This window comes from Nematostella vectensis, chromosome 2 (assembly GCF_932526225.1).
Source record: "Nematostella vectensis chromosome 2, jaNemVect1.1, whole genome shotgun sequence".
Lineage (NCBI taxonomy): Eukaryota > Metazoa > Cnidaria > Anthozoa > Actiniaria > Edwardsiidae > Nematostella > Nematostella vectensis.
The window spans coordinates 1271211-1289002 of NC_064035.1; the positions used below are offsets into that span (position 1 = coordinate 1271211).

Below are 17792 nucleotides of genomic sequence, written 5' to 3' on the forward strand. Positions count from 1 at the left end.
CAATACTTATATACCAGACAGCACTATATGGCGGTTCTAGGGCCCTCCCAACACTTATATACCAGACAGTACTATATGGCAGGTCTAGGGCCCTCCCAATACTTATATACCAGACAGCACTATATGACGGGTCTAGGGCCCTCCCAATACTTATATACCAGACAGCACTATATGACGGGTCTAGGGCCCTCCCAATACTTATATACCAGACAGTACTATATGACGGGTCTAGCGCCCTCCCAATACTTATATACCAGACAGTACTATATGGTGGGTCTAGGGCCTTCCAAATACTTATATACCAGACAGCACTATATGGCGGGTCTAGGGCCCTCCCAATACTTATATACCAGACAGTACTTTATGGCCGGGTCTAGGGCCCTCCCAATACTTATATACCAGACATCACTGGCGGGTCTAGGGCCCCCCAATACTTATATACCAGACAGTACAATATATGAGGGGTCTAGGGCCCTCCCAATACTTATATACCAGACAGCACTATATGGTGGGTCTAAGGCCCTCCCAATACTTATATACCAGACAGCACTATATGGCCGGGTCTAGGGCCCTCCCAATACTTATATACCAGACAGTACTTTATGGCCGGGTCTAGGGCCCTCCCAATACTTGTATACCAGACAGCACTATATGGCGGGTCTAGGGCCCTCTCAATACTTATATACCAGACGGTACTATATGGCCGGGTCTAGGGCCCTCCCAATACTTATATACCAGACAGCACTATATGGCGGGTCTAGGGCCCTCCCAACACTTATATACCAGACAGTACTATATGGTGGGTCTAGGGCCCTCCCAATACTTATATACCAGACAGCTCTATATGGCGGGTCTAGGGCCCTCCCAATACTTATATACCAGACAGCACTATATGGCGGGTCTAGGGCCCTCCCAATACTTATATACCAGACAGTACTATATGGTGGGTCTAGGGCCCTCCCAATACTTATATACCAGACAGTACTATATGGCGGGTCTAGGGCCCTCCCAATACTTATATACCAGACAGTATTATATGACGGGTCTAGGGCCCTCCCAATACTTATATACCAGACAGCACTATATGGCGGGTCTAGGGCCCTCCCCAATACTTATATACCAGACAGAACTATATGACCGGTCTAGGGCCCTCCATTTACTTAAAGTTTATGCCATACAGTACTATATGGCCGGGTCTAGGGCCCTCCCAATACTTATATGCCAGACAGAACTATATGACCGGTCTAGGGCCCTCCATTTACTTAAAGTTTATGCCATACAGTACTATATGGCCGGGTCTAGGGCCCTCCTAATATTTATATATCAGACAGTACAATATATGATGGGTCTAGGGCCCTCCAAATACTTATATATCAGACAGTACAATATATGATGGGTCTAGGGCCTTCCCAATACTTATATACCAGACAGTACAATATATGAGGGGTCTAGGGCCCTCCCAATACTTATATACCAGACAGTACAATATATGAGGGGTCTAGGGCCCTCCCAATACTTATATACCAGACAGTACAATATATGAGGGGTCTAGGGCCTTCCCAATACTTATATACCAGACAGTACAATATGACGGGTCTAGGGCCTTCCAAGTACTTATATACCAGACAGCACTATATGACGGGTCTAGGGCCCTCCCAATACTTATATACCAGACAGTACAATATATGAGGGGTCTAGGGCCTTCCCAATACTTATATACCAGACAGTACAATATGACGGGTCTAGGGCCTTCCAAATACTTATATACCAGACAGTACTATATGGCAGGTCTAGGGCCCTCCCAATACTTATATACCAGACAGTACAATATATGAGGGGTCTAGGGCCCTCCCAATACTTATATACCAGACAGTACAATATATGAGGGGTCTAGGGCCTTCCCAATACTTATATACCAGACAGCACTATATGGCAGGTCTAGGGCCCTCCCAATACTTATATACCAGACAGTACAATATGACGGGTCTAGGGCTTTCCTAATACTTATATACCAGACAGCACTATATGATGGGTCTAGGGCCTTCCCAATACTTATATAACAGACAGTACAATATATGATGGGTCTAGGGCCTTCCAAATACTTATATACCAGACGGTACTATATGGCCGGGTCTAGGGCCCTCCCAATACTTATATACCAGACAGTACTATATGGCGGGTCTATGGCCCTCCCAATACTTATATACCAGACAGTACTTTATGGCCGGGTCTAGGGCCCTCCCAATACTTGTATACCAGACAGTACTATATGGCGGGTCTAGGGCCCTCCCAATACTTGTATACCAGACAGCACTATATGACGGGTCTAGGGCCCCCCCAATACTTATATACCAGACAGTATTATATGGCGGGTCTAGGGCCCTCCCAATACTTATATACCAGACAGTACTATATGGCGGGTCTAGGGCCCTCCCAATACTTATATACCAGACAGTACTATATGATGGGTCTAGGGCCTTCCCAATACTTATATAACAGACAGTACAATATATGATGGGTCTAGGGCCTTCCAAATACTTATATACCAGACGGTACTATATGGCCGGGTCTAGGGCCCTCCCAATACTTATATACCAGACAGTACAATATGACGGGTCTAGGGCCTTCCAAATACTTATATACCAGACAGCACTATATGGCGGGTCTAGGGCCCTCCCCAATACTTATATACCAGACAGTACAATATATGACGGGTCTAGGGCCTTCCCAATACTTATATACCAGACAGTACTATATGGCGGGTCTAGGGCCTTCCCAATACTTATATACCAGACAGCACTATATGGCGGGTCTAGGGCCCTCCCAATACTTATATACCAGACAGCACTATATGGCCGGGTCTAGGGCCCTCCCAATACTTGTATACCAGACAGCACTATATGACGGGTCTAGGGCCCCCCAATACTTATATACCAGACAGCACTATATGGCGGGTCTAGGGCCCCCCAATACTTATATACCAGACAGTACTATATATGATGGGTCTAGGGCCCTCCCAATACTTATATACCAGACAGAGCTATATGACCGGTCTAGGGCCCTCCCAATACTTATATACCAGACAGAGCTATATGGCCGGGTCTAGGGCCCTCCCAATACTTATATACCAGACAGTACTATATATGATGGGTCTAGGGCCCTCCCAATACTTATATACCAGACAGCACTATATGGCGGGTCTAGGGCCCTCCATTTACTTAAAGTTTATGCCAGACAGTACTATATGGCCGGGTCTAGGGCTCCTGGCGTCGTTAGCTATGGTCAACAAGCCCCCGTTAAATCCCATGCTTTCAGCTGCAAATAGCCGCTTGAACCCAACTAGCGCAAAGTTTAATTATCTGAGTTGATTAATACACGGCAAAGTGTCTTATCCTGAACGGCCATATGGACCGTTATTGCTCGATGAAGATAATAAGAGCAAGACCTTTCACAGCAGGACAGACTTAATGCTTATGGCGCCTCGAGACTAGCAAGACGTTCTCATTTAGGCACGCAAAACAGTTGAACTTATTCATTAACAGGAGGAATTAGCTGAACTTATTCATTAACAGGAGGAATTAAACCACTTAATATACCCATCTTACACCATGGCGTGCGCTTGGCAGTGGCCTGGATCGAAATGACTCGTTCCTTTTCGCCGGTCTGGGTGTAATCTCGTCGACATAAGGCCCATCTGGACGTGCTTTTCAACCTATCCCTGCTATTTTAGCCATCAAAGCTGAGTTAGCAGTTGCGATCGCCATGTCGCAAGGTTATCTGCGTAACAGGTGGGCTTGCAAAAAGAAAGCGACAATTAGCAAGTCGAAAATGATACTGTTCGAGTTTATTACAACACATTCCGAGGTTTCAAGTTCCATCTGAAGCATCCTTTAAGTCAATAAACCCAAAATCTTATAATACCTTGATAACATTTGTGCAAATTTAGTTTACAAAGAAATTGGTGTTTTTTTCTTGCGCATTTACTCGTAAAGATCAATGGAGGGAAAGGCGCGGCGGCGGCCTGCATAGCGGGAGAATAGAGATGTTGGTTTTGTAATGTGCCAGCGGAATCAAACCGCATTTGGCGCAACCAGCTGTATTGAGTTATGGCTTTCGATAAGTGTGAGTTACGCCTAAGGCGAAAAGACAGAAACGGTGATTTAGCGATCAAAAGTAAATCTGTAGTCGAAGCTATTCTTGCATGCCTTTAGCCGTGTCTTCGGAGTTTAGAAAAAAACCTATACAGCCTCTTGTTACACACTCTAATGCCGTTTCTTGTTATTATCGTGTGCCATCGCCGTGATTGCCGAGTATTGTTGTTTTATAACTGACTAAGCTTGCTATGTTTTATTCTGGTGGATCCCTGAATATGCACGCGACAGTGTTTCAAATTCTTACGCGACGAATGAGAAGTCGCTTTACTCGCTCTCTGTTCCCCAATCTCCGTCTGGATATTAACAGTGTCGCAGAAACAAAAGGAGTGGCCTAAAAGGGTTTTACTGACAGCTACTTTCGGCCACTAGCCAGTTGGAATCAATTAACATGAAAATAAATAGCTCTCTAAACGCTTCAAAGAGGACTTAAGTTTACCGAGGATTTAGAAATTTGTTTATTGCTTTTTCGACCATAAAGGTATCCAGCCGTTAGTATATGGCAAAAGCGCGTGGTTAAATGGCACTGGGGCAGTATGGGGGTTTGGCCTAAAAGTTTCTACATGCTTATTTAACACACATGAAACGTGTTGGCAACACATACACACTGGTGACCATATTTATAGTATTTAACAAATACGGACATCAATTCTCGTAATTCTCGTTGCTGTAACAAACCGGGAAATGGATTTGGAGTGGATTGATATATTTACATAGATGTGATAATGATTTGATATCTAAAGAATGCTTAGTTCAGAAATGCTTAGTTCTGTCTATTTTATGATGATTTCGTGGGAAAGAACATGGATTGAAACAAATATATGGTATCTATGGCCGTGAAGTGACCAGCATACCTACCATAGCTTATGATAGCAGTTAGCATGATAACAGTAATAAACATATACTGCGACAGTTTTCATATTTGCGGGAGACGACACACAGATAGACCAAAATTTGGATAAAATAAGTCCTTGAAGATGAAGTGTCTGTGCGGGATAGATTGGAGATCAAATCCTCTTTGCGTTTAGACCAACTATTAAACGATTAAAAGCACCGCCATGCGAGACACGATCCGGTCAAGTTGCATACTGGATCATGGTCGCCATTTCAAAGTTTTCTTTTTAGCGTGCCCTTCTCTCCTCAAGAGAAAAAATGCGCCACACAGAAAACTTTTCACAGAAGAGTTGATGGATTATAATTATCCGACCTAAAAAAGTCTTGAATTGTTGATTGTTCCAACACCGTTGAAAGCACCACGATATGATAGAGAACCCCGGCATGCTAGATCTACCTTTTGCGCCAGTCGGAAAGCTACTCAAAACTATAACTTGGGAGTCGAGTGATGTGCGGCTGTTTGAGTCTTTTCTCGGGGCCGTTGCCAGTGAGGCGAACCGAGCCACTTTCCTTACTTACAACATTTATATAAGAATTTATTGCATATCGTGTAGAACTCTTCCATTTTATACTTTACCGGGCACAGTTATGTAGCCATTTTGCTCCATAGTTTATTTTTGCCTTTATGTCTATAGCATTTTATGCTTTGGGTGGCTTTGTTCCGGCAGGAATGTTGATTCATGTTTATAGTTTTCGAAATGAACTAGGCAGGTCCTGTTGACGCGATAAACATGTAGGGCAGCTGAGCCTGGGGAGTTCTATGCGCCAGTTTTAGTATCCCCTTTGTGTTTTGTAGCAAAGGCCTTTTGTTTATCTAGCATGTCGTGAGAACAAGAGATCACACAATTTCCACCCGACAATTGCGCCGTACAGGAGAAACGCAGTGGGGCAGTGATCAAGATATTTTGTTGTCCTCATCTTTCTCTGTTTTATACAGTACACAAGTCCCCCCTATTTCTTAGTTCAATATATACGATATATAAGGCTTATTTTCTTTCTAACGTTGATCTATGTTTTACCATGGTTTTCTTCCTCACAAGGCTAGTCTTTTGTGCGCTCTATCGCTGCTATCATGTCGTCTATTCACGACTATACACCATTGCTTTGCGCTTGTCTATATGATTGTATTCTTCAATCATCTGTTATTCATGTAATTTTTACCATATATACATGCTCTTTTGTATTACTCTTTAACGATATCTTTATTCTTTATTACTATTACTTTTTTTGGTAAAAGATGGTCATGTCTTCTTGCATAGTAATAGCAATGCTATTCTACATTCTGTACAAAATGATTCATGATAATGGTAGCTTGCAAAGAGAGCAGGAAACTTAGCGAATAAGGACTAACTATTTATTACCTTTTTATAACATGCTTACAAAAATAGCAATATTCGTTTAAAAAAGGTTTGCGCGGCCTGGTCTTTTCTTGTTCTAGTTGTAACGGAAAACTAAGCGAAATAAAGATTATCGGAATATTACTCTTTCATAACATGCTTCTACTAAACTAGTTAGTGATTCAAGTTTTTACGGAGAAAGGTTTTATTACTGTTATTTTAAAAATTAGTGAACGAATTTGACGACTCAATTGTGTACTCACAAGAACAGCTTCTTTTTAACGTAACTGTTGTGTGTAAGAGTGTTTTTCTCGCTCTCTCTCCCTTGCTTGCCTGTCAAGTGTTATCTGGAATTAGAACTGTCACTTTGAAGAATCCAGCGTGGAATAGTGTGGAACAGTTGCCGGGAGAGTACACCTTTGCACGCCACGACTGAACTAGGCACCGGGGCAATGGAGATTACCAACTTATAGTCTCTTTTAAGTATTCGTTTTTCTAAGGAAATGATAGAAATGCCAGATTCGAAACCAGGTCAAAGAGCCTGCATTCCTTCCTGTGAGAAGGAACTCTGATCTTTTCAATTGAATGGCCAAACCTCAGTAATTAAAAGGCTAAATTATCCCTCAGCCACGTTAAAGGCCCTATAAAGATTAACATTTGACTTTGTACATTCCTTGTTGCTAAGTTTTCTCGCTGGTGTAAAAAAAGAAATAAAAAAGCTCGCGCACAAATGCTCAGGAACTGATTTTGTCTAATATCCTCAGGTCAAATTCAAAGTGTTATTATCTTCATGGGGTGGGGAAGGAAGCAAAATCAATACAGCGGCGCGCCTCTTGGGAAATCTCCCCAAGAATTAGTCTGTTTTCTTCTCTGCAGTATTAAAACCGCCTTTTAATTTCGGTTATAAGCATTTTTCTGTTTCTTTTCACGAGGACAATAGCCTATCGATGTCCGCAATGTTGCCTTAATATTTGGGGAAGGACAAGTTCATGTTGACAACAGATGTGTCAGTAGATCTAGTTGTGTTCCCCGTTTTTGTAGACCCAAACTTAAAAAAAAACAACAAGCAGACTACCTCTGTTTTAAGATAATGAGCTCTTTATTGTACAAAATCTTTAATGAATTTTACAAACAGATAATACCAAGGATATATACCAAGCATAATAGTGATTACACGGATCGCAATATAGGAATATTTACAACAACATACTTTTGAAATTATGTGATTATAATTCTGTATATGTAAGTCTTCTCTACAAGTGTCATTTTCCGATTAATGTTGTGAACTATACAATAGTGCTGTAGCGTAGCAGCGTCGCCATTAAACCGGGAAACGGAACATATATTTGTCCGAACTGTTCGGCTAATCTTGACTGTATTTGCCTCTATACCTTGAAAGTGCAAAATACTTTTGAAAATTGACCGAGTTTATGTTAACAGTAGCAATCTGTCAAAATCGCTCTTGATAGGTGTTGTTTGGTGACGGCTTCAACTATAGGCTATATATCGGTTTGTGTATATCTCTCTAGAGCACTATACAGATAAAACAAGAGGCGATCTTTGTATCAAACGTACTCTTTCATTGTCTGTCATGTGAATCTTTTGGTACAAATAAGATCTGAAATTGTGTCTGAATCATGAACATAGAGAAATAGGGATTTTAACGTACTTTCAAGAGAGCAAAAACGGTTCATTCTAACTCTACCTGCACTAGGTATTGGTACAAATTCTCTGAGGTTACCGTGTTCTTCGCGAGAAGAGACAGAATTTGCAGGCGGCAAAGTTCAAAATATTTTCACTTGTTTACAACATGGCACCCTAATCGTCCCACAACCCACAGGCGACAATGGCAAAGTTGGTGCAGCATGTTAGCGCCTGCATGGGCTTTGCTCTTGTCCATGTCTCGGCTTAAGAGCCGATAGATCAATAAATGTATCTTGTAGATGGTGAAATCTTGAGGCAAGCGCCATTCCATCCCGTTTAGCTGCTGAATGCTCATGCATGTATGTTATGCCGGTGTCGTTGTTGTCGCCGTTTCGTTCCCATTCGGCTCTTTGGGCCGCTCGAGTGCTCAGCGCTATCTCGTCTTTGAGCTCTTTTCGCCATTTCGTTCTTCTGTTCTGGAACCAAGTCTTAACCTGGGTTTCTGTCATGCCGAGGTCCTTGGAAAGCTCGGCGCGTTTGGATTCCGTCAAGTATTTCTCTTCTTTGAACTCCTTTTCTAGTCTTTGAATCTGGTTGTGAGAGAATAATGGCCTCTGCTTTGGCTTTCGCATGAATCTCTTGCGAGTATGAAGAAACGGATGAAATCCTGAAAGAAAAGCATAGAGCTTACCCTTAGTGTAAACCTCTATGAATTCAGCGGGGTTTGCAGAATTAAAACCGCAGAATTACAAAATTTAATGAAGTTAAAATACTTAAGCCATAAGTTATTTTACGATCCACGTTTTCACACATCTTATTACTAATCCGCTTACAAATTCAATAGAAGCATCCAAGTTGTTTTACAGTCGACTTCGTTAGTGTCCCGCATGTTAACAGATAATCCAAACTTCGTGAAGTTGAAAGAAACATTGCTATAAGCGAAACGCTTATATATTATTTACAAACAAATATGTATTTATTGCTGCAATTTGAACAGAAAATCAATAGGTTAAATAATTGTTTAGTATATTTGTTTAGTATAATTGCTGCAAAACTTGTAGAAGTAATGATTTGACGGCAAATCAACTTAGTCATATTCATGTTAAAGAAAGATAGCTCATTTCAGTGATTAAGATAGTCTTGCTATTTCCACTTGTCCCTATGTACGGAAACACTCGAGACATGATCATAAATCACGACACTAGCTTACCTGCAACTGTTGGCATTCGGAGCTGAGTGAGGTATGGGGGCATGGGGCAGACGGGGATCTCCGGATAGCTTGGATACACCATAGGAAACATGTGCAGCGAGGAGAACTGATCTGATGCAAGCATTAAAGGTCTGACTGGACGAGGCACGAGCGGACCCGTGCATCGCGGGAACTCATCTAGAGTGTTGCGCGGGCTCTGGGCCGATGGATGGTCCGATGTTTGTGTCGCGGTTGATGGTAGATTTAAGAGGTTTTTGATCAGAAAGGGAGAGCTCGCTGTAGTCGCAGAATCCACTTGCTGGAATGCTGATTTCGTGTAGTGCCCTGACGCCATGTTGATTGTGATGGATGAAGATCCCGACTGTGTTCTACGCCCAGTGAGTGGAGTGTGAAATTTAACATGTTTCTCGCCTCACAGTCTCCACCTCAGTCGTATTCGTCGCCAGCCAGTCCACGTCATTGTTAGTTATAATTGGGTAAATCGGTTATCCAATCAGCGAGTTGTAAAAATAGGCGCAAATTGCGTTACACGTCGCGCTTTCACGAGACGATTTTAACACGAGCGCTTGCGACTGCAAATAAAAACTAGCCCCCAAGACAGCATCTACAAACCTCACGAATCATGACCGGATTCAAGACATCTTATAAGTTTCATATACAGTATCCAGCTGTGACGTCATAATGTGATCCCCAGCCCATCCCGGGGGCTAGTTTGAGAACTCACTTCCGATCACCGAACGATACGACGGAAGAGCACGAGCTCCCGAACGGAAGCTTGGGACAAGTGGAATGCTTCGAATCCATGATTTAGGCTTAGGGTGGTCTCGCAAAAGATCTTCTTTCAGGAGATACACCTAAGTACAACGAGCATGAGTTTACCAGGGATGTATTCAAATCTGTAACTGTGTTTTTATTTCAAAGTGTTCGACGGTCATCACTTTTGCATCTTAGATCATTAAAAAGTCGCGACATTTGGCCACACAAAAGAAAGCAAATGTTCAAGCGGTCTTTATTACTGACAGCTTGACTGTCTTTTCCTCGAATTAAGCACTTCAATGATTCATTTGAAAGCTTAGGAGGCCATGAAAGGTCTAGTCGCTGTACGCGTATTCTAATTAAAGACTGCACAAGTTACTAAAGAAGTATCGAAAACCAGCGGTCATCGCGAGAATAGGTCAACTCACGGGTCTGACCTTTTCGCGCAGGAAAACTTAACTCTCGGCCATATTTCATACTGATTTACCTGTCGTCAGCACAGAGCGTCATAGACCCGGTAATCGCAAAATTATCTGCCTTAGATTTCTTTGAAGAAGAATGAGAAAAAAGGCCTGCTCCAATGAAGGTGGAACTTTGACCAATAAAATTAGTGATTTGGTACGGTGTCACATGACAAAGGGAAGCGTTTTTTTGAAGAACTACAAGCTTAAGCAATAGAAAAGTACTACTTGTTTATAGTTTGTGGGTAGTTTGGTGTGAGCATTAAAAGTCCTTGATGCTCTGTGGACTTCACGCAGTTTAATTCCGATGAAAGTGTTTAATGCATCTGGGCCTGGCTTGTCTATACTTGACCTTTTTCGCGAGCGCTGAATTCCTATAAAGTGAACGCCCAACACCCGAGAAGATATCAAGCCTATTTATTGGTTGTCTGTTATACCATGAATATCATCACTTATTTATTTTTTTGTTTTATATATATATATATATATATATATATATATATATACATGGACATGTATTCGCGCAAGAAACAAATCGTGTCGGAATTGTAACGACTTCTGCAAGTCATCTTTGGAACTCCACGACATACGAAGTGTTAGCAGTGTTGACAGCAATATGCTACTCTATAAGATTCGGTAATTTCTTAAATTATATTTTAGAAGATTTTGTAATATAATTAATTATTTTGTTAACAGGACCTATTACCAAGCGATAGTCAGGCCATGACTAGCAGTAATAACCAAGCGATAGTTAGACCACGACTAGCAGTAAAAACCAAGCGATAGTTAGACCACGACTAGCAGTAATAACCAAGATATAGTTAGACCATGACTAGCAGTAATAACTATTACTTCCCTGCTATTGCTAACTATAGTCTAGAAGAATGGTGATTACTATAGTTTGGTTACGATAGAACGACAGTTTTCAAAGTGCGACCTGACATGGGTGCAGCCTCAGTGATGTGTTGACACTTTCTGAAACCGTGAAACATTAGAACTCTACAATTAGCAAAACAAAAGCGGGATATAACAAAAACACATTTGATCATTTATAATGTGATTGGCGATTTAGTATTAAAGTTCCGCTACTAAGGTAAAGGAAGTGTTACGAATTCTCAAATAGAATGAATGCAACAGGTAGAGTTCTTTCGTCCCCGAGAGGTGATTTATGAGCTGTCCGCGACGTAAAAAAGGAGGTTCCTGTATCACTGCCTTGTTTTGCACCAAAAATACGTACATTTCTTGGATAGTGATGATGGAGACTGATCTCTCCCACTGTCTCACAGGCAACCTCGGAACACTAATTAGAGCTTTAACCCTGAACAGCTAAAGAGAACTGTCATCTTACAAGTTCTCCGTTTTTTTATAGAAAGAACATCCAAGTGCTACCAAATCGACTCAAAATAATGATATCTTCTATATTTCACCATAAAGAAACTATTAGTTTTTTTATTGATAATGTACATCCTCGTAATCCGTATTACGAGGATCTGTTATACTGATTTTTGTTACTTGATGCAAAACTGCTTGAGGCTGGATCGCTATTTGCGGATCGTAATTAAAAGCGGTCATTTCTTTTTTCCTGAGTGTGGATTCCTCACGTGGGCGGAACTAATGCCCGGACGAAAATACGGCAAGCGGAAGGAAAAAGGGTTCGGTCCATCGGCGATGCGAGCGTGTTGAGTTGCGGCAACGAGTGATTCCATCATCACATATTACATACCTTTAGGGTTGAGCAGATGTGGTGCAGAAGGCAGCTTTTCTCTCTCTCTCTTTTTTTTTTTTGTAGTCCAAACCCAATCTGAATTGGCACCAGATGTTTTAGGTGTTTTGTATTTTCTCAACTTATAATGGTTTACTATAAGTTATGGAATGGGCTGTATGTCTTAGAGTCATCCTTCTTTGATGGGAAGGACCTTATGTCTTACTTCATCCCTCTCTAATGGAAAGGGCCTTATGTCTGACCTTATCCCTCTCTGATAGGAAGAACCTTGTCCGACCTCATCCGGGAAAAACCTTTTGTCTGACCTCATCCCTCTCTGATAGGAAGAACCTTATGTCTGACCTCATTCCTCTCTGATGGGAAGGACCTTATGTCTGACCTCATCCCTCTCTGATGGGAAGGACCTAATGTCTGACCTCATTGCTCTCTAATGGAAAGGACCTTATGTCTGACCTCATCCCTCTCTGATGGGAAGGACCTTATGTCTGACCTCATCCCTCTCTGATAGGAAGGACCCTATGTCTGACCTCATCCTTCTTTGATGGGAAAAACCTTATGTCTGACCTCATCCCTCTCTGATAGGAAGGACCTTATGTTTGACCTCTGGGTAATTTTCAATAGAAGACGCCATATTGAAAAACACCCAGAAGACCCTGGGAACGAGGTTGGGAAAAACCTTATGTCTGACCTCATCCCTCTCTAATGGAAAGGACCTTATGTCTGACCTCATCCCTCTTTGATGGGAAGGACCTTATGTCTGACCTCATCCCTCTTTGATGGGAAGGACCTTATGTCTGACCTCATCCCTCTCTGATGGGAAGGACCTAATGTCTGACCTCATTCCTCTCTGATAGGAAAAACCTTATGTCTGACCTCATCCCTCTCTGATGGGAAGGACCTTATGTCTGACCTCATCCCTCTCTGATGGGAAGAACCTTAGGAGCAACTGCAGAATACCCGTCAACAAAGAGTTAACAATGAGACTTCACACCTCGATTTCTATAGAACAAGGCAGTAAATACAAGGAAAATGCAAATAAGTGGACGGGTATTCTGCAGTTTAGCCGAACCTTATGTCAAAATAATATATATAATAATTTAATGCAACTTTAACTATAAAATGTTGGGTATTCCTCGGTGTTACGGAGAGCTTTGTTTTTTGTGCTCAAGGCCTTTGTACTCTATTTCATTGTCTCGTTCTAAGGTCTTTGTTTTTGGCTTTTGTCCTATTGTGTTTTTGGTGCTGGTGCTCCGTAACACCAAGAAACTAGTCCCTGTTGTTTCGATAAGGTTTCCTGTGGTGCGCCGCCACAGGAGACCAAAGATAACACAATTGCTCACGGTTCACATACGAGCTCAGACAATCTTCATTTGCGTTGCAGAATCTTTGTTTGTTGAAATTATTCGAAAAGACGAGAAAAATTTAATTGTGGCCACCTGATCCAAACGCTCGTAAATTTTGCGACGAATTAGATCGACTTCTTCAAAATATTTCTAGGAATAACAAAATTTGTGCATTGTTAGGTGATTATAATTTTGATGTGATGAAACATCATTGTCATAGAACAACGGCGGAATTTCTAGACATAATGTATTCTAAAATGTTTTTTCCCTTGATTACGCGACCAACAAGAATTACTTCTCATACCGCAACTTTGCTTGACAACATCTTTATAAACGATTTGAATAGCTATTGTGATAGCGGGCTATTGTTCTCTGACATTTCTGATCACCTTCCTGTTTTTTCTATTCTTTCTGACAAGCTTGATTGTAGTGCTAAAAATACATGGATCACTTACCGTGAAAAATCGGCATCCAATATGGAGAGGTTAAGAACAGAGTTACAGCAGTGTAATTGGGTTAATATATCCCTAACAAATGATCCCTGTTATGCTTATGGGATTATCTTAGATAAATTTACATCACTTTATAATAAGTGTTTTCCAGTCAAGAAAACTAGAACAAAGAAAGGCGTTAGAAAAAAGCCTTGGTTAATAAAAGGACTTTTCAAATCAATTAGGAAAAAAATGTGTTATATAAGCGATATCTCTGTATGCCAACGCCTTCGCGTGAGCGTCATTGCAAGAGTTTTAGGAACAAGCTTAATCATTCATTAAGAATTTCAAAACGTGATTACTATGAAAGAAAGCTCAATGGTTATAAATCCAATGTAAAATATACCTGGCGAATCTTAAATGAAGTAATTAATAATCGCAAAAGTAAAACAAATTCGTTGCCTTCCACTTTCAAGGTAGCTGATTCTGAAATCAGTAATCCAGTCAAAATTGCAAATGATTTTTGTGACTATTTTACCAGCCTGGGCCCTACTCTTTCAGCTAAAATCCCTTCTTTGACTAAGCCATTCGCTAGTTTCTTACAAAATGAGGTAGTGAATTCTGTATATTTTGAGAGCACTGATGACCAAGAAGTTATTAAAATTTGTGAAAGCCTGCGTCCAGGCACTGCTGCTGGATATGACAATATCCATATGGACGTCGTAAAAAATAATATTGACTTAATTTCGAAGCCAATAGCTAATATTATCAATTTGTCCATTTCATTGGGCGTTGTCCCTAAAAAGCTAAAAATAGCTCGTGTTTTACCTCTTTTTTAATCTGGTGATCAGGCTCTCTATGTTAACTATAGTCCTGTGTCGGTCTTGCCAATTTTCTCAAAATTTCTAGAGAAAATTGTGTAAAATTTCTAGAGAAAATTGTGTATGATCGTCTATATAAATTCTAAATCAAGTATAATTTATTGTTCGATAATCAATATGGCTTTAGAAAACACCACTCAACCGCCCCTGCACTTATTCACTTATATGATAAGCTTTCATCTGCCATAGACAATAAGGAATTTACGATGGGCGTGTTTATTGATCTTTCTAAGGCGTTTGACACGGTCAATCATGAAATATTATTAGCCAAACTACAGCATTATGACGTGCGCGGAACGTCATTGAAATGGTTTGAGAGCTATCTCTCAGAAAGGATGCAGTTTGTTATCTTTAATGGCCATTGTTCCTCTAGGAAGGTGGTCAAGTGTGGTGTACCACACGCTCCGTCCTTGGGCCTCTACTTTTTTTAATATATATTAATAATCTTTGTACCGTTTCGAGCGCCTTAGATCTATTACTATTTGCTGATGACACTAGCATCTTTTTCTCTCATAGTAATCTTGCTGCTTTATCAGAAATAGTTAATAAGGAGTTGGAGAAAATGGCAGACTGGTTTTCAACTAACAAATTATTTATTAATATAAAAAAGTCGAATAATATGATATTTAGACCACGGCAAAAAAGGCAAACACTTGAAGTTGATGTATGTATTGGCCATCATTATCTTTCGCAGGTTGAAGAAATAGTTTTTCTAGGTGTCGTTTTAGACGAACATTTGACGTGGATTCCACATATTTCTAATGTTACTAGGAAAGTCTCCAAAGCAGTGGGCATCATGTACAAAGCAAGTTTTTGCCTTCCTAAGCGTTCTCTTATGACTCTCTACTATTCTCTAATATATCCGTACTTACAATATTGTATCTGTGTTTGGGGTTCAACATACCCTTCAAATCTCAATCGTCTTTTTTTGCTCCAGAAAAGAGCTGTACGCATTATTTCAAATAAGCCATATGATGCTCACACTGAGCCAATATTTAAAGATCTAAACATTTTGAAATTTCACTGCATTTATTTATTTCATATTGGTAAGCTAATGTTTCAATTTAAGACTAAAATACTTCCTCGATACTTTGACAATATATGTCAATTCTCAAATTCGTAATTACAATACAAGACGTGCTAAGCTATTTCACATTCCTAAATGCAGAACAAACATACGCAAATTTGCACTTAGATATCAAGGGCCTGCATTTTATAATTCCCTAGACACTGATACTCAGTCTGCAACTACTTTAGCTTCTTTTTTGACTAGCCTTAAAACTGTTCTTCTCAACTAGTATATTGAATTTTTTACCCTTTTTTGACTTTTTGTATGTGTTGTAGTTTTTTATATAAAATCATAGTTCAGGTATATTAGTATGTAATCTCCTTATTTATATTTAGCCATGACTTAATATTATGTATTTTTTCTTATAAATGGGGAGGACTGTCTCGCATAAGCCTTGTGGTTTTTAGTGGCAAATAAAAAACTTGAAGTTGAACTTGAACATTTTTGGCCATGCGTAAAAACATCAATGCAGCGATAAATAAGCTTCTGATATCAAGTATCTGTTTCTATTACTTGGTAGTATATATTCGTGAAATTTCTGAAATCGTTAGGCTTTGTAATCAAGTCGAGGTTCGAGTCCAGGATTTTCAATGAAAAATATTTGATTTAAATTTATTCCTCATTATCGATAGTCTGCTGACTTCGCAGGCGATTTTATTTTTCTAAATATTTTAGAAAAGTAGTGTTTCGTGACGTGAAACGTTTTATGGTCATTGCGCCATAAATTGTCAAGGGCAAATAACAACCCCCTTCCGAAACACGTTAAAATGGATATTTCGTTTGAATATGTTCTGATGCCGAAAATATCCATATTTTTAAAGTTGCTGGGAAAAATTATGGGAAAAAGGGCTGCGGAACAGTTCGGTTTTATTCCCTTGAATTGCCGCGTACGAAACGTTATTTGTTTTGCTTTTGTTGGAAAGGTGTTACCAACTTGTGCGTAAAGAAACCGATGGACTGTGTCCCCTTGTCTGTCATACGTCAAGATAATTGAGTAATACGCACAACGCCCACTGTCGTTGAGCAATTATTTTAAGCCACAGTCAGACTAACCTGAGTTAAGAAAACCTTGTACTGCTAAGGGGTAAATCAAGAGATTGACGGTAAGCGCAAGAAACAATAATAATATAGATTTATATTATAGATTTGAAATAATAGCGTCTTTCTCCTATAGATCTAAGGCACTTTATTTACAAAGATGTAAAATATATACAATAATTATATTGTAATTACTTGTAATTATCTAAAAATTCACTACAATGTGTTGAGTTATAACCTTCCAAGAATCAAACCACGCTTAAATAGGAAAGTCTTGATTGCAAGAAACGTGATAAACAGCCTAAACAAAACTGCCAAGTACTACTTAACCTGTTGTAGGGTTTTCAGTCACGGACAAGCACGTCTTCTTTTTGTAATAGTAAATGGCAGTTGTATGTTGTCTTCTGTGTTTCTTTTTTCTTACTAGAATCGTTGTGATATTTTTAGGAGATGTACAGTTAAGATCTAGGCTTATTTTTTTACTAAATGAATTTTGCGCATGACGAACCAGTAGATATTTGAGTTGGGAGGGAGGACTGCAGAAGTAACAAAATAATCGAGCAGTACTTTAACAAAGAGACTAAATACCTTGCAGAGCGAGGTTGAATTTAAGCCAACGAATACATACTGGATTCCATCCCTTATTGATTTTCGAGTGGACTTATTTCGAGTATCTATATTAATTACATATAAAAACTATCTTAATTATTTATATTATACACCAAAAACTGGAGTTCGACTCTGCCAAATTTTCGTCTTTAATAAGACTTCTTCAGGGCAGAGTCTGAAAATTTGGCAGAGTCGAATTCCAGTTTTTGGTGTATTGTATTCATTCTTCTGGTTCACGAACACGA

The 17792-nt window shown here is 40.0% G+C and overlaps 2 protein-coding genes across 2 annotated transcripts in view; one reads left to right on the forward strand and one right to left on the reverse strand.

Moving 5' to 3' along the window:
- Window positions 1-17792, forward strand: part of LOC5509121 (late secretory pathway protein AVL9 homolog) — a 38847-nt gene that overhangs the window by 20653 nt on the left and 402 nt on the right. The gene's annotated exons all lie outside the window — the stretch shown is intronic.
- Window positions 7467-10160, reverse strand: LOC116616117 (brain-specific homeobox protein homolog). Its single transcript, XM_032378000.2, has 2 exons — window positions 9237-10160; window positions 7467-8693 (listed from the first exon to the last, which is right to left on the reverse strand). Exons 1-2 carry the CDS (start codon window positions 9568-9570, stop codon window positions 8251-8253), a joined length of 777 nt encoding a protein of 258 aa, XP_032233891.1. The 5' UTR covers window positions 9571-10160; the 3' UTR covers window positions 7467-8250.

What these genes read in the sequence shown, in the direction of transcription:
- LOC116616117 (XM_032378000.2), bottom strand. Translation starts at nt 9,570, where the DNA reads ATGGCGTCAGGGCACTACACGAAATCAGCATTCCAGCAAGTGGATTCT. An exon ending in CCGAATGCCAACAGTTGCAG is followed by an intron (nt 8,694 to 9,236) that starts GTAAGCTAGTGT and finishes CTTTTCTTTCAG; the next exon opens with GATTTCATCCGTTTCTTCAT.